General features: G+C 47.2%; 1 protein-coding gene across 2 annotated transcripts in view; it reads right to left on the reverse strand.

Annotated features, from left to right (window-relative positions):
- Nucleotides 1-386: 386 nt before the first annotated feature.
- Nucleotides 387-23,254, reverse strand: part of Gm9295 (predicted gene 9295) — a 31,241-nt gene continuing 8,373 nt past the window's right edge. Inside the window, exons 1-3 of one of the 2 annotated variants that reach the window (XM_011243952.3) lie at nt 7,699-7,997; nt 4,707-5,105; nt 387-1,568 (exon numbers count right to left, since the gene is read on the reverse strand). In XM_011243952.3, coding sequence (XP_011242254.1) covers nt 1,443-1,568; nt 4,707-5,081 — 501 coding nt within the window. In that variant the 5' untranslated portion in view covers nt 5,082-5,105; nt 7,699-7,997 and the 3' untranslated portion in view covers nt 387-1,442. Of the gene's footprint in view, nt 1,569-4,706; nt 5,106-7,698; nt 7,998-23,254 lie in introns of those variants that run through there. The other variant, XM_011243951.3, reaches the window with a different exon arrangement.

Below are 23,254 nucleotides of genomic sequence, written 5' to 3' on the forward strand. Positions count from 1 at the left end.
GCCCTGAGGGACTGTTTCTGTCCAATATCTAAAACACCTTCTAGCCAACAGCACCTTTCTCCTTGAAGTGAGGTGGGAGCAAAGACGATGTCTGGCCAATCTCAGAGTTTCCAGTGCTCACCAAGGACAGATGCTCAGTGGGTGCTTCCTGAACATCATCAGACGGTCTGGGTCTCAGTCTACAGGTTCTGTGGCTTTAAGCAGAAGGGCCAATGGCCTTGCTGTGTGTGGAGCCCACTGAGTGGGGAAAGGCTGGCATGGACTACTCTGACTAAATTCTCGGCTGTTCCAGACATTCAAGGTCTTTCCCCATGTCTACCACTTATCTGCTTCATCCCCACACTCACGGGAGAGTGAACCATGAACAGGGTGCTTGTGGCAACACAGGAAACTCACAGACCTTGGTTTATTTGATCATTTTAATATGCCAGACCAATAGAAAGGAAGGATGGAGCACACAGGAACACCTGTATTTGCAGGATGGAGGGCAGATGTACACAGCATTGGGCATGCATGTATCTCCTGTGTAATTAGGCAAATGAATACATAAATACCACACAACAGTCAGACTTGGGGGTGGGGAGAATCACAGGCCACAGGGGACCATGCTTTAAAGGCAGTCAGAAGCTTTAAAAAGAGGGGCTAAAGAACTTGAAACTGGATGACCTGTTTCTCAAGTGCTATGCATCTTTGCTCAAGGATGTCAGGGAACCAGTCCCCTTCCCCGAGCCCCCTGAAAGCTTTGCATTTTATATAAAGCAACTAAAGGAAGCAAGGGAAAGCCCTTCATGAGAGAAGCAGTGCGGCTGTGTGTCTGTGTCTGTGTGTCTGTATATGTGCACGTGTGAGCATGTAAATGTGTGTGTGTGTGCGTGCACGTGCCTGTGTCTAAATGTTATTTCTAAAGTGTACTTGAGCGGAAAAGAAACCAATAAAAATTAAAAAATAAAATAAAATAAAAAGAGGGGCTAGACCTCACTTTATACAAAACTTATATATTAAAAGTAAGGATACCACGGTATATATATTAAAGCAGCTTTGGTCAGAGTAAATGAACAAGGGAGGTGGAGCCATGAATAGGAAGGGTTTGCCTATATACTGTCTATCTTCTTCATCCTCACAAAGTCACCTGGGAACATAGAATAAATCAGCTGGTCTTGGTAAGATACTGAAAAGTCCTGTCTGGTGTCCTTAAGGGCTTCCAGGCCCTCTGTGGGCAGGGAAAGAGGCATACAGCTGAGAACACTTGAACCATTAGAAGGAGCCAGCCTGGACTGAAGGAGGAGGGACATCTATGGGATCAAATAGAGGAGGGAGCTGCATCCAGCCAGACCAGGTGAGTGTGATGTGCTGCCTGGACCCAGGTCCTGAGAGAGCAGGAGAAATCACGGAGAAGTCCACTTTTGCAAGCAAAGCTGAAGATGGCAGGTCAAGCCTGTGTTTCACACAACTGTGTAAAGCCCATTCCACTCAGAACTGGCTAGCACTGCTGGGATCTCACTGCAGCAACCGGACAATGGATGGATTCCTCTTGGCACCTTTGTTGAATTCTTCCAGGGACATTTTGCCTGAGGAATGGAAGAGGGAGACTTAGGATTAGCCAGTTCTCTGGTTAAAGTCTGGAACCCTCTGGAAAATGGACAATGTCCAGTCTCTTCTCTCTCTCTCTCTCTCTCCCTCTCCCTCTCCCTCTCTCTCTCTCTCTCTTTTTCTCTCTCTCTCTCTCCCTCTCTCTCTCTCTCACACACACACACAGAGACACACATACACACACACACATACACAACACACATATATTGGGACATATGCCATTTTGAGGCACACAAGTGGTCAGAGGACAACTTGTAAGAGCTGGTTCTCCTTTCAAGGTGTAGGTAGTGGGGATTGAGCACTAGTCATGAGGATAGGTTTGGTAATGAACTCTGGGGCCTGAAGTAAGCTGATAGCCCCACCTAGAGGACTGGAGAGCCACCACGATCTGGGGCATCTGGGGAGACAAGACAAATTATGGCTGCAGGTCAAATTACATTTCTGTTACTGTGATAAAAATCCCCTGACTAAAAGCAACTTAAAGGAGGAAGTTTTCTTTGGTTTACTTCTAGGTTACAATTCATCACTTCAGGAAGTCAAGGCTTTAAAACCTCATAGGGCAGAGAGAATAGAGGTATGAGCACCTGGCTCATAATGATACTCTGCACTTTTTTTTTCTGATACTCTTCTATTGCCTTTATTACACTGTTCAGGCCCCCTGTCTAGAGAATGGTAATGGGGTTTCCCACATCAATTAACCATCAACACAACCCCCAACAGGCATGCTCATAGCCTGCCATGATCTAGATGGATGGTTCTCAGCCTTTCTAATGCTGTGACCCTTTAATGCAGTTCCTTGTGTTGTAGTGACCCTCAACCATAAGATTATTTTCACTGCTACTTCATAACTGTAATTACACTATTGTTATGAATCTGAATATGAATACTTGTGTTTTCTGTTGGTCTTATGGCACCTCTGGGAAAAGTTCATTTGATCCCCCAAAGGGGTTGGAACCCATAGGTTGAGAACCACTGATTTAGATAATTCTTCATTAAGATTCTTCTGAGCTGAGCAGTGGTGGCACACATCTTTAATCCCAGTACTCAGGAGGCAGACTGGTGGATCTCTGGGTTTGAAGCCAACATGGTCTAAACAGAAAGTTCCAGGACAGCCAGGGCTACACAGAGAAACCTTGTCTCTAAAAAACAAACCAACAAGCAAAAATGACTCTCCTTTATGGCTGATGAGATGGTTCAGCAGTTAAGAGCAGTTGCTGCTTTTGCAGAGGGTCCTGGATAAAGTCCCCAGCATCCATAGGGTGGTTCCCAATCATTTGTAACTCCAGTTCCAGGGCGACCCAGTGCCCTTTCCTGGCCTCTAACATATCACACAAACATACATTCAGCTAAACGCTCATGTAGAAAATAAATACTAAATCTACAATAAAAAATAAAAAAAAAAAGACTTCTGAGGTGATTCTAAACTGAGTCAAGTTGACAGTTAAAACTATCACAGCGCCCCCTAGTGTAGAATCATGTGAGCTTCAGGTGTTGAGAGCTATCCACCTTTGCTGTCCTATTCTTGTGGTTTTCTGTACCAGTTTCTCTGACAGCCCAGACTTCTCCTCTCTTGAGTGCTAGCAAGTGGCCCCTGACTTAGAGGGCAGAGTATGCGCTCAATGGCCTCCATTGTGAGACACATACAATTGGACAAGTGCACAGTGGGGACACAGTCTCCATTCTGAAACTGGTGAAGGTCCTGGCTTTGACAATCAGAAAAAATGGCCCTCCATGTTAAGTGTGCCACCAACATAGTGCTACTTTAGACTCATACCCACGCAAGTGGGCTTATCCCCATTTCACGGAGAAGAAAGACAGGCTTGGGAAGTGGGCATCCTCAGTTTGGTCTGTTGGAACACAAGCCTCTGTGTCAGAGTACACAAGAGAGTAAAGAACACTTTAGAAAATGGCTGAAAGGCAGCACCAGGAAAGAGGCTGCATTTCTTTATGTGCGGACAGGTTTTGAAAAGCATTTCCTTGATGTCTGGAAAGCTTTTGCTCTTCCATGGAAGCCTTGAGACCCTCTGAGCCTGGTCCTCAGCTCACCTGCACAGAGCATTGGAGGCTGTTCATTGCTCTTTCCTGTACATTAGCTTACATTCAATCTCAGTGCGACCGGGGGAGTATTTCATGCCTTAATGCTGCATTTCCTGTTGGAACAAAACCCAACCAGTCTTGGCTCTACAAAGCTACAGACTGGCAGAACCAACTCACCATGCAGCTACCTCATCCTTGCTGAGGTCCTGTGAGAAACTCAGCCAAGGCACAGCAGGACCTCTCACCACCTCACCTGCTCCTGAGACCTGCAATTTTGCAGCTGTGGTAGGACCTCAGAGTCCTAGGTAAGATGAGGCTCAGTGGTTTTTATGGTTGATGAGCCCCATGAGTATCCGGGATGCCTCACATCCCAGGATGATGGCCTTGATGGCCTCTCAGAATCTCAAGACTCAACACCTCTTGATTCAGTGTCTCACCTTTCAGCCATCAGTGTGAACTTCCTCCCCTCCACATATATACTTGTGGAAATAGTAAAATGACTCTTTCTGTCAACATGTGTGCTAGCTAATTTTATGTCAGCTTAATACAAGTTATAGTTATGAGAAGAGTGAGCTTCAGTTGCGAAAATGTCTGTATAAAATGTCTGCAGGAAAACCTGTAGGGCATTCTTCTCTCTCACTCTTTCTCTCTCATTCTCTCTCTCTCTCTCTCTCCCTCTCTCTCTCTCTCTGTGTGTGTGTCTCTGTCTCTCTCCCTCCCTCCCTCTCTCCCTCCTTTCCTCCCTTTTGTTTTGTTTTGTTTTGTTTTGTTTTGTTTTGTTTATTGAAACAGGGTTTCTCTGTGTAACAGCCCTGGCTGTCCTAGAACTCCCTTTTTTAACCAGGTTAGCCTTGAACTCACAGAGAGCCTCCTGTCTCCTATGAGCTCCCATTAAAGACATGTGCCACTATGCCTGACCAGAGGGTAATTTCTTTTATCGTTACTCTCTGCAAAGACAGGCAGTCCTTTAGTACACCAGGTAGCAAGTGGGCAGAGGAATGGCCTGGTGTATGGGGCCGGGGATGGGGGCCCTGGATCCCTGCGCTCCCCATGCTCCAGGCCCTGTCAAGTGCAGGTACCTGCACTATCTCCAGCATTTCACTGCAGCTGATGTAGCCATTGCTGTCTAGGTCAGACATGCTGAAGGCCCACTTGACCTTCTGCTCGAGCTTGCCCCAAGAGGTCATGCTCACAGCAATGATGAACACTCGGGAGTTGATAGTGCTGTCACTGTTGGTGTAAAAGGTATGGAAGACATGTTCAGTGAGCTTGGAGGCATCTCTGTAGGGGAAGAAGTTGTGCTGGATCTTGAAATTGTCCACGGTCAGGTGGCCAGTGGGACAGTCATTGAGGAAGCCTATGTACCACTCCTGAAGCTCATGGTCGGTGAACTCCTTGTGATTCTGCAGGTCCTGCAGCACCTCAGGACGCAGCTTGCTGTTCTGCTTGTCCATGGCAGCTGGCAGTGGAGACTAAACCTGCAAGGCCAAGATACAAGGTGAGCTGTCAATACCTGAAACCCCAAGTCTGGCTTCCTATCACACCCTACCACCATGCTGGCTAAGCAATATCCTCTGTATGTCTAGTGACTCCCATTACAGCAGTGGTTCTCAGCCTTCCTAAAGCTGCAACCCCTTAATACAGTTCCTCATGTTGTGGTGAACTCCCAGCTATAAAGTCATTTTCGTTGCTACTTCATAACTGTAATTTTGCTATGGTTATGAATCCTAATGTAATATCTGATATGCAGGAAGGTCTTAGGTGACTCCCTGTGAAAGGGTCATTCGATCCTCAAAGGGGTTATGATAACACAGGTTGAGATCTTCTGGGCCAGAAGAACTCTAGACCATGATAATGCAAGCTCTGACTTTTAGCATTTCCAGGATGGCTCTCCTCAGGAGGTACAAAATGGTTCTATATAGCATGGCAAAACCCAGAACACTCTAGGAAAGACAGAAAAGATATCTTTTTATGGCTAAATACAGTCTACTAGGAGCATGCATGCAGATTCGTGGTAAAAGGGACAGGGAAAGGCAAGACTAAATCAGTGGAAGGAAGCTTTGTCAAATGTCCTGTAAGGGTTACACAAGAGTCAGGATTGAGACAAACCCCTCAGCTCATCAGCTTTGAACAACTAGTTCTTTTTCTCGTGGGGGGGACCCGGTGTGTTTGTTTGTTTTCTTGTCACAGATACATCTTCTGATGCTGCATAGTAAATAAATCATGCCTGCATAGGGGGATGTTAGTGGTTCACATTCTTAGCTAACACAGCTAGGGCAAATTTAGAACTAGGTTGATACCCATCCTGAGTGGACTCAGGGAAGAAACTAGAGAACAGGAACATGGCTTTGGCCCTTCAAAGTTCAACTTTTTTGTCAGCAACCCTAATTTAATGAATGACATTTAAAAACCCCATTCTTACCCAGATTTCTGGGTTGATCTGGGTAAGTAGGGTTTCATGGGGACCCAGGTATTAAAGCTTTTAAGTATGTTGACAGGGGTTTTTAGACCTCCTTGTCCCCCTCCATACAAAACTGGGAAAAGTTACCGGCATATGCCATGCTGTTTTAACCCTAGAAGAGACAGCTGGGGACCTTATGTGAGTCCCCACTCTTTAGTATGGCTATGAGATATTGTTCTGCCAGGGAGATCTAGAATTAGCATCAATCAGTTGGTGAATGTCGATGTGGATGTGAACTGCTGAAACAGCCCCCATGGAAATTCAGGACTGTGCTTCATTGACCAGCACACCACACTTCAGTCTCCTACAAGGTCCAAGTGTGAGATCCTGCAGTGATTGGCCACTGGACATTAAACTCGTTCACTTGCCTACCTCAATTTTGATTTCTTTCTTTCACAGTAACACACCTGCATAGCTCAGTTATTTTTGAAATGTGTAGAAGAACTAGTGTGGGTGAGTCTCCTCTACCCAAGTCCCAAAGGAAACCACTCTGAACTGCTCAGAGGCTTATGAATTCTAAGCACTAGGTGCTAGTTCCTGTTAAGGAAGATGAGACATGCACTCAATGTTACCTGCTACCGCCCCTGTCTTCTTCACCTCTTTCCCAGGATGTTAGCGTTCAATGTACATATTTTATTTACTTATCTACAGGACTAGGAGATATTTAAAGTTCCTTGTCCAACACAGACATATGGCAGCTTGATATTGCCTTTCAAAGCACACATTTACTTATCTAAACATGTCCTCCCCTGTACAAACAACCAATTCAAATGTCCACAGTATCTTGATCAGAAATTATCACCAACTTAGGTAGCCAGGTGCCACACATCTGTAATTCCAGAACTGGAGGGTAGAGGCAGGATTATCAGGAGTTCAAGGTCATCTATTACTATATAGAAAGTTCATGGCCAGCCTGAGCTACATGAGACCTTGTCTAACAAAGTTATATTAAAAGAGAGAGAACAGGAAGGCCAGTAGTGGTGCATGCCTTTAACCCCAGCATTCAGTGACAGTGAAGACAGATAGGAGTTCAAGGAAGGCTACCCTGGGCTACAGAGCAAGTTCTAGGATAGCCAGGACTACACAGAGAAACACTGTCTCTCTCTCAAAGACATACACACCAACATACCCACAGGGGGGTGAGAGAGAGAGAGAGAGAGAGAGAGAGAGAGAGAGAGAGAGAGAGAGAGAGAGAGAGAGAGAGAGAAGCCAAGAAACAGAGAGAGATCTACAAATGAAAGAAGATTATGTACAAGGGCATGTGGTGATTGATGCCATCTGTGAGAAGAAGTCCAATGGGTTTGTGAGTGGAGGCCTCCTGTGGAAGAACTTACTGGAAAGGAAAAGTTGAAGTGGGGAATTGGCTGAATGGAGAGGTACCTTGTAGGACTTTTTGTCGTGTTTTCCTTTGTAATTTTATTTGTTAGTTTGTTTTCTGAGATTAGGTCTCATGTAGCTAGAAAGGAGTGATGACACTATGTTCTTCTCAAATCAGTTTATTCAGGAACCTTTCAACAAGCATGCATGACTCTCTCTCTCTCCAGGAATAGTCTCTTGTGTATCTCTCCACCCCCAATCGCAATCCCTTATATAACCCCTCAACCACGCACCATCAGCCCAGTCCACGTAACAGCAGTCCTTTGTCCAGAATCATTACTCGTCATATGGTCTGATCTTGCATCATGGTGCACATGCGCAGTTCTCACGATGGTCGTGGCTTATTTTCAGGTGTATGAGGAAGTCAGGTGCAAGTCATAAGACTTGGCTGCCATCTCGGGTGCCATCTTGGGACTGCTGTCACACCCACTCCACACATCTCCCTCTTCTTTACTTATTGGCAGAGAGAATGTCTGTCTTACGTTGCACCCTGCGGCAATGCCCCTTACCCACCATCAGGAGACAAAAAGCATTGGTTTGATCCCTGTCTTAGGTTGGTGACATGCCCAGGGAGTCTTACCCGTCATTGACTACTTCTCTAGCATGCCAAGCCACACATGAGGAGATTGTCCTGTTTTCGCTGCCGCAAAAGCCTGTATCATCAAGGCTTGTTCTCTGCACTGACGACTCTGCATGCGGCAGGTGCACCAGAAGGCCAGGATGCTGATTAATATCAGACACAGGGCAAGTCCATCAATTCTGGCTCACTCTTTCAAGCAGGAGACAGCGGTCAGCAATCCAAAGCTTCTGCAGCACCAACGGTTAAATTATTCACAGCTGTGGCAGTTTGTAAGTGATATGGCCTCACCGGTGGCTGTGGTGGCAGAGATTGCTACAGCAATGACAATGTCTGCAGCAACGCCAAAAATCCCTCTTAGGTCCAAACAAAATCATAGCAGAAGGAGCCTGAACAGGCCAAGTTACAAAGTGAGGCATCCTAGTCACAACAGCTAAATGATATTCAGATGCATTCCAGCACATACTATCATAACAAATATCACTACTACAATTAACAACATTATTCTCATAACTACCATTATAAATATTAAACACAAAAGGAGGCCACATACAAACAGGAGTAGCCTGAAAAGAAGCATTCCTCCCTCCAGCAAATTTAAATACAGAAGTTTTAAACACATTAGAACCATTCCAATAAAAACTTGAATTGCCCCAGGCCCCTCCCGCCACCATGCTTAAGGAGGGAAGATCAGTGCAACTACCATTCACCCAACCTAACAACCATACATTAAAAGGATTACAAGCTCCTACTTGAGCTGGATTTTGATATGTCCAATTATACCTTGAAAAGGAACTATTATGGACTGTACCTATTCGGAAAAAATGAAAAATAATTCTACACTGCCCAAGGTACTTTTCTAGATTGACAGCCGGTCCAAGGTGGAAGGGAATCACAAACCCTCCTATAAAAAAGGTGCCCATCTAGGTTAGTAGGGTATAGTGCTATTGCCCTTGGATATACTGGCAGTCCACACCCCTCCAATCCAGGTAGTATTAGCTTTAGTAGATACAGCTGAACACAATCACTCATCTGTGAAATATTTTGAATCATCTGAAAACACAACAATCCCTTTAGCTAAAGCAGCATAGATTCCCGCACTGGATCTACCTCTCCATCCCATGATAAAAAAGGTAATTGTAGCGAAGCATTAGATGTAAAGAATTGAGGAAACACTTGTGCTGAATGCATCAACGGCATGGTTTTCGGGAACACAGACATAATTCCCCAATGTAGCTCTTCAGTTCTCACTAGCGGGAGCATTCCCAGCCACAGGAATATCCACGTCCTCATCGCTCTGCTTGCCCTGAATTGCTCTGGTCAGCTGCTCTGGGATCCACAGCAGTTGTTGGTGATCCTGGGGAAACACACAAACAGACCCTTTCTCCCAAACCAACACTAGGTCAGGGCCCTTCCAACAACCAGTCAAGACATACACTTGGATGGGATAATTAGTTTGAGCTGCTACAAATCTCCCTTGTACCAGCAGCATATCTTGATCCCGGGCTGGCTGGCCATTGCAAGCATTTATTGATGCTTGCTCGGCAGCAAACACAATGAAAAATGCCTTCGTGTTTAAATATTGGCCTGGTGACAATCAGGCATGAGCCAGATTCTGCCAATTGCTTGGAGTCATGCAGTAACTGTGCAGGTTCTCTAATTGCACTCTTACAAAAGCAGCGCTGACACCATAAGTACGAACCCCTTCAGCTAATCTTTGAATAATCCTCCAATCAAGCAGCTCATGATAATGACCTCCCTGTGCATCCTGAAATACAGGAAAGCACTGGGTTCCCAGTTCCCTCCAGGATTCTGAATGCAGACTACGCCGGGATCCTCTGTCAGGGGCTTACGGAGGTGGCCATGGTGGCCCTGGCCCTGAAGGTTCTACCTTCATTTTTACTTTCTCTAGACTGTCAGCTATGCTCTCCAGATTGTCCTCAGACATATCCCCATCACTAGAATTTCCTTCTGCCTCTGACTTTTGGGATCGCTCCTCTCTCACCTGATTCAGTGCCTCATTGCCCTTTTGGAGGTCTGCTCCACATCTTTTCTTATCCTCGATACAATCCTGTATTAGCTTCCACACTGGCAGCACCCCTTTAGCAAGAACTCCCTGTTCTTCTGCAAACTTCAAGTTCTTCCCTAACTTCTCCCACCTGAGCCCTGTAAGAAGTCCTGATACGGAGAACCAAGGAGCGACCTGATCCACTACTTTTAAAAAGTTCTCCAGGGCCTCCTTTTTCAGCCCTATTCCTTTCACTTTCAGAAAGTCCTTAAGGGCTTGGCGAACTGTTTGACCTGAGGTTGCTTGGTGCAACTTGTCCCAAAACCGGGGACCTTAACTTGTCCCAAAACCAGGAACCTTATAGTCTCAATCCAAGAACTTAAATTGTCCCACTTACCCAGGAACCTTATAGTCTCAATCCTAGAACTTAAATTGTCCCACTTACCCAGGAACCTTACCAGCTAGCTGCCCTGACTGTGATGAGTTCTGAACGTCCCAGTACGAGCTACCGTTTGTCGCCTCCGATTCCGACCAGCAAAAAGTAGCGACTACACTACTTTCTTCTCAAAGCAGTTTATTCAGGAACCTTTCAACATGCATGCATGAATCTCTCTCCAGGAATAGTCTCTTGTGTATCTCTCTGCCCCCAATCGAAATCCCTTATATAACCCCTCAACCATGCCCCATCAGCCCAGTCCATGTAACAGCAGTCCATTGGCCAGAATCATCACTCATCATATGGTCCGATCTTGCATCATGGTGTATATGCACAGTTCTCACGATGGTTATGGCTTATTTTCAGGCGTATGAGGAAGTCAGGTACAAGTCATAAGACTTGGCTGCAGTCCCGGGTGCCATCTTGGGACTGCTGCCACATCTGCTCCCCACAGTAACTCATCCTGGCTTCAAACTTACTACGTAGCTGAGGACAACCTGCACCCTTGCCTTCCTGCCTCCCCTGTCTAGCAGTCACAGGTGTGAGTCACAAAGCCTGGCTCTTTTGCAGGTTTTGTTTTGTTTTGTTTTTTTGTTGTTTTGTTTTTCGAGACAGGGTTTCTCTGTATAGCCCTGGCTGTCCTGAAACTCACTTTGTAGACCAGGCTGGTCTCAAACCCAGAAATCCCCCTGACTCTGCCTCCCTAGTGCTGTGATTAAACGTCATTTGCAGTTTTAAGATGTCGAAATGTGTCCATGTGTTCTTTTCCTTTTTTCTCTTTCAAAGCTTTAAGAATATTTATTTATATAGTAGGTTACAAATGTTTTCCTTGTTATATAATACATTCTGAGGTTCCCTGGTACCTGTAGAGGCCTGAGTAGTATGTCAGATCCCTGGAACTGGAGTTACAGAAGTTGTGAGCCACCATGTGGGTGTAGGGAACAGGACTGAACGGGGGTCCTCTGCAAGAACAGCAAGAGCCCTCTCTCCAGGATCCCATTCTCCTTAGGTTTTATTTTCTACTCAAAGAAGAAGGATCCCCAAATCATACTCTAAGAATTGGTGGTGGCATGTCTAACAACCTCTGAGTTGATAGAACACTATAAGTTAAGGCCTGCCTGAGGTGGCTTCAGGAACAAGAAATAGAGACAGAGCCTTGGCTCTGGGGACAATCCAGGAATATCGATGGAAAAGGAAGGGAGGAAAGAGGGGAGGAGGAAGGAAGAAAAGAAGGAGGGAAGGAAGGAAGAAATGAGGGAGAGGGAAAAGGAGGGGAGGGGAGGGAGAAGGGAACTGGAGTACCTTGAGGAAGGGACAATGAGTTGAGCCCAGGAGGTGGCTACTAGGATGTTACAATCAGAGGCAGGCACTCTTGAGGCCCTCAGACAGGAGACAAAACTGTGAAACAAGGTGAGCAGGGGACCCCAGAAAAGAGGGCAGAGTTTGGGGTGGTAGCGGGTAAAAGGTAGAGAAGCCAGGTTGGACCAAGATGGTTGGTGTGGGGTCCCCTGCTCAAATACTAGTATTGGAGAGAAAAAAACCAAGACCCAATGAAGCCATGTAGCTCCAAGGCCCTCACCATTGAACTATTCACACAGGGAGACTTACAACGTGTCTCTGGCCTGAGGTCCAGTTAGAAATGTCACCCATCAGATACATCTTGCTAACCAGAAAACTGACCATCAGAGAGCTGCAGAACCTCTCCTATGTGAGCCAGGATCTGACTCAAGGATACCCAGCTTTGGGATTGTGCTGGTATGACAGTCCCAGAGAGGGCAATGTGGAAACAGCTGCATTGCCACCATAGCTAGACCTGTGCTTGTGGCTCCTCTTTATGATCAACAGCCCTGCACCCCACAGTCTTGCCACAGACCCTTGTTTTCCAGGTCATGCACGCAGCATCCACTCACCTCACTGAACACACATCACTGCTGTGTCTGTGATTTATCATCTAACAGATGCTACTAGAATGCCAAACTCCTTGTACCTGCTCTGCAGATATCTACCAGGAGGAGGCTGCAGTGCAGACAGCCTTGGAGCTGTTGGAGGAGAGGCATCGTTTCCCTTATTTCCCACTCCCTTCCCAATGGCTTGAAGATCTGCTCCTTATCAAATATTTCAGAGGTGGGAGCTTCAGAACACAGGGCTGTGCCTCTGCCCAGCCTTTGCCTCCTCCCTGGTATCAAGCTGCTACTTAGAATTCATGCTTTCCATTGGTTTTGGACATTCTTGCTGTTGTGGTTATAGTATACTCTCTCTCTCTCTCTCTCTCTCTCTCTCTCTCTCTCTCTCTCTCTCTCACACACACACACACACACACACAAACACACACACACACACACACACACACACACACACACACACACACACACACACAGATGGCCTTGTTCCCAGGATGTACTAATACTAATTTGGAGGCAGGAAGAACTTTGACATAGCTCACATCCAAACAAATCCCAAGTGACCCTCTGTGGATGCAAAGAACAAGGCGTAAGCATCAGGAGGATGGAGACCACATGGGAACCTTCAATCCATGTTTCAGGGCTACCCCTGAGGTGCTGTGTGTTCATGGGATGTAGAAAAGGGAAAAGGAAGGGTCTGAGCCTCGGGACCTGGTTCTGAGGAGCAATGGCTTGAAGATCTGCTCCTGCATGCAATGTAATTCAAAGAAAGGGTGGTGACAATAGGAATGTGTCTGGCCATCTTAAGCTACTGGGACCAATGGCATAATCAAGATAAGGAGGAAGAGAGGGTAGGATTGACCCTTTTCGGAAACTCCAGTAAAGAAGGGCTCTATGTAAAGAAGCCTTAGTCTGGAGGACTCCCACCCTGCCATGTTCCACTACACCCAGATGGGAAAACACACCTTTACAATGCTAAGTTCTGCTGAGACTCTTGAATATCCAGCAGCTAGCCCTGAGCCATAGGAACTCTCAGCCAGTGCAGTCAGTGACAGTGACCCCTATTCCCCGCCAAAGGGGACAAGGATTCAGTACAGACGCTTGGGACAGAGGACCAACAGTCATAGAGCAAGCTAGCCAAATAACCCTCCAAGAAGGACAAGAAAGCAGGCTCCCAGCATCAGAAAGCCCCCTACCCCGACATTAGCCTCTTTCTTGACAGATACACCCAGTCACCTGGGAGAGTGCATCACCAGAGAAGCCCATACTTGAGCAGGCAGTCAGGACCTGCTCCAGTGTTTTCCAGTCTCTTGGGTTCTTGAAGTATAGATGCTTGAGTCATGCTGGATTGTAGTCACTACTCTCGAGTGGCCTGTGCTACAAATGCACATTCCTAGGCAGGAGAACTAGGTGCTCTGGCCAAGAAGATGGAATTTAGAGTAAAAACTGAAGGCCCAGAGGGTATGTTGGAAGATGATAGAGCCTCCAGTGAGTGGTAAGCCGTCTCACATGCCTCAGCTAGTAAAGGAAAATGAGATTTTGTAACTTGTGATTCATGTAAAAGAGTTGTCTAGGAGCCCAGATGCCAGGGTAGGGCTCTTGATTGTAAAGATGAAAAAGAATGCAAGGACGCAGGCAAGGGTATCTTGTCTGAGTTGACACCATCTGGCCGGAACCTCCCCTCCTGTCTACTGCCCCTAGGCGCTTGGGTAAAGTAATACATCAACTGGTTGCTATGTGAACAAAGATAAGCCCCCTGCCCACAGGAACAAGGTCCTGATTCCCTTTGGCTGACATGTAATCTAACTGATAATGTTTGAATGAGCCAATCCCATACCTTTGTTGAAATTCCTCGCACCCCTATGCCTTTTTCTTTCATAAAAACCCCTAGCTCTGGAGACTCGGAGACGACTCCCCTGGCTCCTGTGTGAGGTACGTGTTGGCCCAGAGCTCTGCCAATAAAGCCTCGTGTGTATTGCAACAAGGATTCTTTCGTGTTCGTGGGTGTGCCCTATCCCTGGACTACAATGGCAGTCCCCATATCGGGGGGTCTTACATTTGGGGGCTCTTCCGGGATTTGGGAGCGCCCAGAACCCCATGAATACCCCTTGGATGTATGTCTGTGTGAATTTGGTGTGTCTGAGTGCGGTGCCACTGAATCTGTATCTCAGTTTTCCAGTTTTAGTATTCTGGCAGCTGCTGCTAAGATGTTTGTGGGTCCAGTGGTTGTGGAAGTAGAGATCCTGAGTCAAGAAGCTGCAACCCTGGGAAGAAATTCCAAGGGTGACCCTGGAGGAAGTGCCCAGGGTCAGGGACAGCCGGGTCGGCTGTCCTCTGGCAGAGTGAGGGAGATCAGGTGCTCTTTCTGCCAGAGCGGGAGTGGATGAGGAATCCCACCCCATCAGAGGTAGCGTTTGGCTGGTTGTATAGGTCCAGGCAGGGATGAGTGTGCTTGGACGTTCTGGTGTCCCTTGTCTCTGTCTTCATTTTGTCTCTGTTTCTGGTTTTTGTCATGGGACAGACTGTCTCAACCCTGTTATATTTGACTGAGGACCATTGGACGGACGTTAGGGCGAGAGGACGAAATCTATCAGTAAGAGTTAAAAAGAAACCTTGGCAGACTTACTGTACCTCGGAATGGCCCACTTTTGGGGTGGCTTGGCCTCCTAAAGGAACATTTGATCTCCCTACCATTAGGGCCGTAAAGGCTATTGTTTTTCAGGAAGGACCAGGATCGCACCCAGACCAGCAACCGTACATCACAGTGTGGGAAGATTTAGCGCAATTTCCGCCCTGCATGGGTTCGTCCATTTCTTCCACCCCTATGTCCAGGTACCAAGGTTTTGATGGTCCGAGAGAATGCTGAGAAGGAGAAATCAAAACTACTACCTGGAGAAGCCAGCAAAAATTCTACTCCGCCCCCTGAATGGCCCCCTGAATGGTCTGACTCTCTACCACCACCTTATCCCCCGGTTCTCCAACCTGTACCCCAACCCTCAGCTCTCATGGCTCCACCTTCAGTTCTAGGGATCGGGGAGGGAGGTCCCTCAGCAGGAACAAGAAGCCGGCAGAGAGCCCACAGCGAGGGGCCAGCCGATTCTACAGTGGCACTTCCCCTTAGGGCTGTTGGAGCTCCCCCTGCCAGACAGAACGATCTACAGCTTCTGCAATACTGGCCCTTTTCTTTCTCTGATCTCTATAACTGGAAAGTAAACCACCCCCCTTTCTCAGAAAATCCTACAGGGCTTAAAGGGTTGATAAATTCTCTGATGTACTCACTCCAGCCCACCTGGGATGATTGCCAACAGCTCCTACAAACCCTGTTCACCACCAAGGAGAGAGAAAGAATTCTCCTCGAGGCACGGAAGAACGTCCGAGATGGGACCGGTCGGCCGGTCCAGACCCCAGTCGAGATAGATGAAGGATTTCCTTTGACTCATCCTCAGTGGGATTATAACACAGCACAAGGTAGGGAACGGCTGTCCAATTACCGACGGGCACTAGTTGAGGGTCTCAGAGGGGCCGCTCATAGGCCCACAAATTTGGCTAAGGTAAGATAAGTTATCCAGGGGCTAACTGAGCCTCCCTCAGTTTTTTTAGAGAGACTCATGGAGGCTTATAAGAGGTATTGACCCTACATCAGAGGGACAGTGGGCTTCAGTGATTATGGCCTACATAGGGCAGTCAGCTCCTGATATTAGAAGGAAGCTGCAGCGGATTGAAGGATTGCAAGATTATACTATAAGGGACGTGGCTAGAGAGGCTGAGAAGGTGTATCACAAGAGAGAAACAGAGGAGGAAAAGTTAGAAAGAGAAAAGAAAGAGAGGAGAGAAGATGAAGAAAAGAGAGAAAGGAGGCAGGAGAAGGCTCTGACTCGAATTCTGGCCACAGTGGTAGATAGAGAAAGGGGTAGGACTAGACAGACAGGGGATCTGAGAGATGAAAAAGGGCAGGGGCCAAGGAGACCCAGAAGAGACCAACCGTGCCTAGAAATAGATGAGTGTGCATACTGCAAGGAGAAAGGCCACTGGGCCAGTAAGTGTCCTAAAAAGAAGCAAGGGACACAAGTATTGTCTCTTGGAGAAGGTGAAGACTAGGGGAGATGAAGCTCGGCCCCCCTCCCCGAGCCTAGGGTAACCCTAGAAGTGGAGGGGTCCCCTATAATTTTCTGGTTGATACAGGTGAAGAATTTTCAGTGCTTCAGACCCCGTTAGGCAAATTAAGAAAAAAATGAGAGAACCTTAGTAATTGGGGCCAAAGGACAAAAGTCATGCCCATGGACTATGACCGAGACAGTAGACCTAGGATGGAATCAGGTGACTCACTCATTCCTGGTCATTCCAGAGTGCACTATGCCCCTGCTAGGAAGAGACTTATTAACCAAATTAAAGGCACAAATAATCTTTGCCCCTCCAGGGCCGATAGTATCGTGGAGAATAGAACAGCCTCAGACTTTAGCACTGTCTCTGCATTGGGAGAAGAATACCGGATATATCAAAATGAGTCAACCCCCCCTGAGGGGCTACAGGACTGGCTTGATCAATTTCCTCAGGCATGGGCCAAGACGGGAGGAATGGGTGTAGCAAGACAAGTTCCCCCAGTTGTGATCGAGCCCAAGTCAGGAGCCACTCCCATTGGTGTTCTGCAGTACCCTATGAGCAAAGAAGCACGAGAGGATATACGTCCTCATATCACCAGATTACTTCAGCAGGGAATCCTAGTTCCCTGCAAATCCCCTTGGAATACTCCTCTGCTCTCAGTAAAGAAGTCAGGAACAAACGACTACCGCCCAGTCCAAGACCTTAGAGAAGTAAACAAATGAGTACAAGACATCCACCCCACGGTGCCCAACCCTTATAGCCTGCTTAGCACATTGACGCCTGAGCGAACGTGGTACACTGTTTTAGATCTTAAAGATGCATTCTTCTGTCTAAGATTGCATTCCAATAGCCAGCCACTGTTCACCTTTGAGTGGAGAGATCCAGAGAGCGGAAGGACAGGACAGCCCACCTGGATGAGGCTGCCTCAAGGGTTCAAAAATTCACCCACCCTTTTTGATGAAGCCTTACACCAGGACTTGGCCTCTTTTCGAGTTAATAATCCACAAGTGACTCTGGTACAATATATTGATGACCTTTTGCTAGCTGCAGGGACACACAAAGAGTGCGAACTGGGAACTCGGAATCTCCTTGTCGAGTTAGGTGAGTTGGGATAATGAGCCTCAGCTAAGAAGGTGCAGTTATGCAGGACCCAGGTGAACTATCTTGGATACATCCTGAAAGATGGACATCGATGGCTGACTGATGCCAGAAAACAAACAGTGGTGCAGATTCTGACTCCAACCACTCCCTGTCAGGTAAGAGAGTTCCTGGGAACAGCAGGATTCTGCAGACTGTGGGTACCAGGATTTGCCACCCTCGCAGCCACTTTGTACCCCCTAACGAAAGTAAAAGGGGAATTTACTTGGACCCAAGACCATCAGTCAGCTTTTGAAACTCTGAAAAAGGCTTTGCTTCAGGCCCCGGCCCTAGCAATGCCAGATTTAAATAAGCCGTTCACCCTATACATTAATGAGAGGAACGGACTAGCCCAAGGAGTACTCACTCAGACTCTGGGACCCTGGAAGCGTCCCGTTGCTTATCTATCAAAGAAACTGGACTCTGTGGCTAGCGGATGGCCTTCTTGCCTGCATGCAATAGCAGCTACAGTGGTGATGGTAAAGGATACTGATAAATTAATCATGGGCCAAAATATCACTGTGGTGGTTCTGCACTCCCTTGAGAGCATTATCAGGAAGCTGCCAGACCGCTGGATGACCAATGCTCGAATGACTCACTACCAGAGCTTGCTCCTCACTGAGAGAGTGACTTTTGCCTCCTACCATCCTCAATCCCATCACTTTATTACCCAAAATTGATGAGACTCCAGTGCACAACTGTGAAGAAATATTGGCGGAAGAAATTGGAACTCGACCAGACCTCACAGATCAGCCGTGGCAGGGAGCAGCAACCTGGTTCGCCAACGGGACTAGCTTCATGGTAGAAGGTAAGCAAAGGGCAGGAGCAGCGGTAGTGGATGGAAAATCTGTTACACGGTCCAGCAGTTTTCCTGAAGGAATGTCAGCCCAAAAAGCTGAACTTATCCCTCTAACACAAGCTTTGAGACTGGCAGAGGGCAAGGCTATCAACATCTACATGGATAGCCGATATGCTTTTGCCACGGCTCATGTCCATGGGGCAATCTACAGACAGCGTGGCCTGTTAACCTCTGCAGCGAGAGACATTAAAAACAGAGAAGAGATTCTCAGCCTGCTAGAGGCTGTCCACCTGCCTCTCAAGGTGGCGATCATCCACTGCCCAGGACATCAAAAAGGAACTGGACCAATAGAGAGAGGAAACCAGATGGCAGACCAACTGGCTAAGGAGGCGGCCCAGGGGCCAATGACTTTGGTGATCAAAAACGGCTCCAGATGGTTGAAGGGAGGACTGAGAAAAGAGTTCTCACAGAAGAAGAGGGGCTAAAATATTTAGCCTACATTCACCGCCTGACTCACTTAGGAGCTAAAAAGATGCTAAAGCTGGTCAGTAGGTCCCCTTATCACATCCCTGGACTACAACAGGCTGCAGAGGGCTTAGTGAGAAACTGTCGAGCCTGCACACTCACCAATGCCGGATCCAGTAGGCCTAAGAGGAGATAGACCGGGGACCTACCGGGAAGTAGACTTTACAGAGGTAAAGCCAGCCCGATATGGAAATAAATATCTGTTAGTCTTTATAGATACCTTTTCAGGGTGGGTTGAAGCATTCCCCACCAAGTAAGAAACAGCTACCGTAGTAGCCAAGAAGATACTTGAAGAAATTCTTCCTCGCTTCGGAGTACCCAAGGTAATCGGGTCAGACAATGGGCCTGCCTTCGTCTCTCAGGTAAGCCAGGGATTGGCCAGACAACTGGGGACAAGTTGGAAATTACATTGTGCTTACAGACCCCAAAGTTCAAGATAGGTAGAAAGGATAAATAGAACTCTAAAAGAGACCTTGAGCAAATTAGCATTAGAATCTGGCGGGAATGATTGGACAGCCCTTCTCCCTTGTGCTTTATTCCAGGTCCAGAACACCCCTGAACCCTAGGTCTAACACCTTTTGAAGTATTATATGGGGCACCACCACCCATCTATATGACTGTAGAAAGTAAGACTTGCCCAGACATTTCCTTTGTCCCTTCTACTTGCCTTTTAGTCCGTCTCAAGGCTCTTGAAACGATGAGGAAAGAAGTCTAGGAACAATTAAAAGAAACCTATGTTGCTGGTGATACTCAGGTGCCAGTTTGAAGTGGGAGAGGCTGTCCTGGTGAGGAGACATCGAGCGGGGAACCTCGAGCCACGGTGGAAAGGACCCTACCTGGTACTGCTGACAACACCCACTGCCGTTAAAGTAGAAGGAATCCCGGCCTAGGTTCATGCATCCCACATCAAGAAGGTTCCCCCAAGGCTGATCCAGATGAGTGGACCCTGGAAAGGACTACTAATCCTCTTAAGCTGTGCCTGCTGTGCAGGGGCAACCCCGCCAGACTTTAACACTCACACTCCAATTCAGCAGACTTGGCAGGTGCTTGGTGAAGAGGGAAACATTGTGTGGGCGACCACCGCAGTGCATCCCCCTTGGACTTGGTGGCCTGATCTCACACCTGACATCTGTAAGTTAGTGGCAGGATCTCTTACCTGGGACCTCCCCAATCATACAGATCTTAATGACCCACCCCCTGAAGAACGGTGTGTCCCGAGTGGGATGGGAGCACGTATGGGTATTCGGGGCATTTCTACCGAGCTAATCTTAGAGCCTCAGAATTCTATGTTTGCCCTGGTCAGGGTCAGAGAAGAAGGCTTTGACAGGAGTGTGGAGGGACATCAAGGTTTTTTTTTGTGGTAAATGGGGATGTGAAACAACAGGACATGCCTATTGGAACCCTTCCTCTGCCTGGGACCTAATCACGGTAAAACGGGGTAGTGACTATGATGGGTCAAACCAAGAAGAAAGGGACCCATCTAAGTATCCAAAGAATGGGCATGCTCTTAAAAACAGCCCCCCAGGACCATGCAAATGTAAATACTGCAACCCCCTAATTATAAAATTCACCGAGAAAGGGAGACAAGATCATCAGAGTTGGCTTAACGGAAATAGGTGGGGTTGGCGAGTATACACTCCATCAAGAGACCCTGGGTTCATTTTTAAGATCAGAATGACAGTGGGAGACCCGGCAGTGGCACCCATAAGGCCCAACAAGGTCCTTCTGGAACAGGGCCCCCCAGCCAAATCCAAACCCCCAGCTCAAATGCCCACCCATCCCATGGGCCCCTCTTATACTGACACTCTCACTCCCACTGATACCTTACAAAACACCGACAAACCCTTCGATGGGACAGCGAATGTTTAACTTAGTGAGAGGAGCCTTCTATGACCTCAATAGAACAAATCCAGATGCTACAGAGGACTGTTGGCTATGTTTGTCCCCAGGCCCCCCTTATTATGAAGGAATTGCCTTTAATGGAGATTTCAATAAAACTAGCAGCCATACCTCCTGCTCATGGGGGACAGGGCAGATACTGACCCTGACCGAGGTATCGGCAAGAAACCCAGGTCTCTGTATAGGTACACCCCCCTCCTACCCACAAACATTTGTGTGGCCGAATTCAGTCTGTATCCAAAACAGAAACTAAACCTTGTGCCGTTTCTGGTTGGCTGGTGGGCCTGTAACTCAGGGCTTACCCCCTGTGTATCAACCAAGGTTTTTGAATCTTCCCACGATTTCTGTGTTATGATCCAACTGTTACCTCATGTGTATTATCATTCTGCATCTAGTCTAGAAGAAACATATGCTGATACAAGATTTAAGAGAGAACCTGTTAATTAACCTTTGCCACATTTTTAGGCATTGGGATGGCAGTAGGAGTGGGAACAGGAGTATCGGCTTTAATCGAAGGAAGACAAGGGATCCAATCCTTAAGAGATGCTGTTAATGAAGACCTAGAGATGTTAGAAAAATCTATTGATGCGTTAGAAAAATCTTTGTCCTCACTATCAGAAGTAGTACTACAAAACAAAAGGGGCCTTGATCTGGTCTTCCTAAAGGAAGGAGGACTGTGCGCAGCCCTAAGAGAAGAATGCTGTTTTTGTGCAGATCACACCAGGATAGTCAGGGATTCTATGCAAAAGCTGAGAGAAAGACTTGAACAGTTAGACCTTCTGTGTTTGCATTCCTCTGTTTTATGTAAGAATCCAGTAACCTCTTTGTACCTTGCTGGTGTGTCACCCAACTTCCTTATTGTCTTCTGCATAAAAAGTCTGATGCTCGATTTGACATTACATTCAGATTCCACATGACCTCTCCTGTGTGCATCTGTTTGTCATTCATCTGACGCTTTGCCCACCCACGAAGAGAGACCCGTTCCAAGCAGACAAAGGTGCCCAGAGGGTCTGCGGCAGCTGATGCCATCACACAGGGATCCTATTCACAGCAATTAGCATCCTATGGCATCCAGTGATCGATCACTTTACTCACGGATACCATGAGAGAGAGATAATGTGTTCCCATCCCACAGTCCTCCTCAGGTCCACAGACATAGGAGGCAGGGCTACTCTGAACCTCTCTGAACAAGCCAGCCTGACCCCAGCAAGGGAGGCCAAAGGTTACAGTGAGAGATGTACCCTCCTCTTCTGAGTGGGACAACACACAGCTACCCAGTGAGATCTATGGGAGGGAGGATAGGGTATTACTGGGTACCAGCAGGCAACCTCAGCCTGCCATCTGAGCCACAGTCCCATGTCAAGGCACTGTCACTGCAAATCTTTCCAGACTCCCAAGCAATACGACAAGAGCTCAAACTCCCAAGTCCACAGAGCATCAATGACTGGTTTTTTTTTTTTGTTTGTTTGTTTTGGTTTGGTTTTTTTGTTTGTTTTTTGGGTTTTTTTCCTGTTTTTTTTTTTAATAATAATAAAAAAAGGCATCAGAGCCATTGAAATAACTCCCTGGGAAAAGACACCAGGCACTAAGTCTGATGACTTGGGTTTAAGCCTGAGAACTCACGTGGTAGGAGGAGAGAACTGAATCCAAGAGGCTGTGTCCTCTGACCTACATTAGCTGGAACACTTGCCCATCAAACACAAACTAATCCATATGTATAAAACTTAAGCAACAAGGTAAAAGTGCAATGTCAAAGGAGAAAGAGGGTCAGCTGGTAAGGCTGCACGGAAATCCACAACCTGCAATGCCAGACCTCTCTCCCTCTGCTCTTTTCCAAGCCCAAGAGGCCCCACAACTGTTGTGGATCCAGAGAAGGTGAAGAAAAGAACAGGAAATCCCCAAGAACTTTTTTCTTAACAGAAACTGCTACTATAACAGGAAGGGAGCCATGTGGGTGACTCTCTACACTAAGCTAGGCTCATCTGGGTCACACTCACTCCAGTCACCCAGGAAGCTCCTACTCACACCCTGCAGCCTGTTCAGACACAAACATCCCACGACTCCTTGGGGGTGGATTTCCCAGAATCCATGGTCACTCTCCCCAACATCCGGAATGGCATTTCTGACCTTCTGTTAAGACTTACACTTTTGGGACATCATTACTTAGGTTTTCCCCCCTTTGGGCCCTGGTAAGTCTGTTTCATCCCCAGGGTCTCTGCATCTGCAGATCCTCCACCTCTCTGCCCTTCTTGCTGTCTGTTTCAGAGAGGGTCAGTCCTTGGGTATATATGCTTTCTCTTGGAAGAGGCCTCTAGGATTAGCATCAATTTTCATCTACCTTCACACTCTGGTCCTGCTTTGTTCAGAGCACTTCCTCAGATCAGACACTGAACTCCCTTTTCCTGT

This window comes from Mus musculus, chromosome 12 (assembly GCF_000001635.26).
Source record: "Mus musculus strain C57BL/6J chromosome 12, GRCm38.p6 C57BL/6J".
In the NCBI taxonomy this organism is placed as follows: Eukaryota; Metazoa; Chordata; class Mammalia; order Rodentia; family Muridae; genus Mus; species Mus musculus.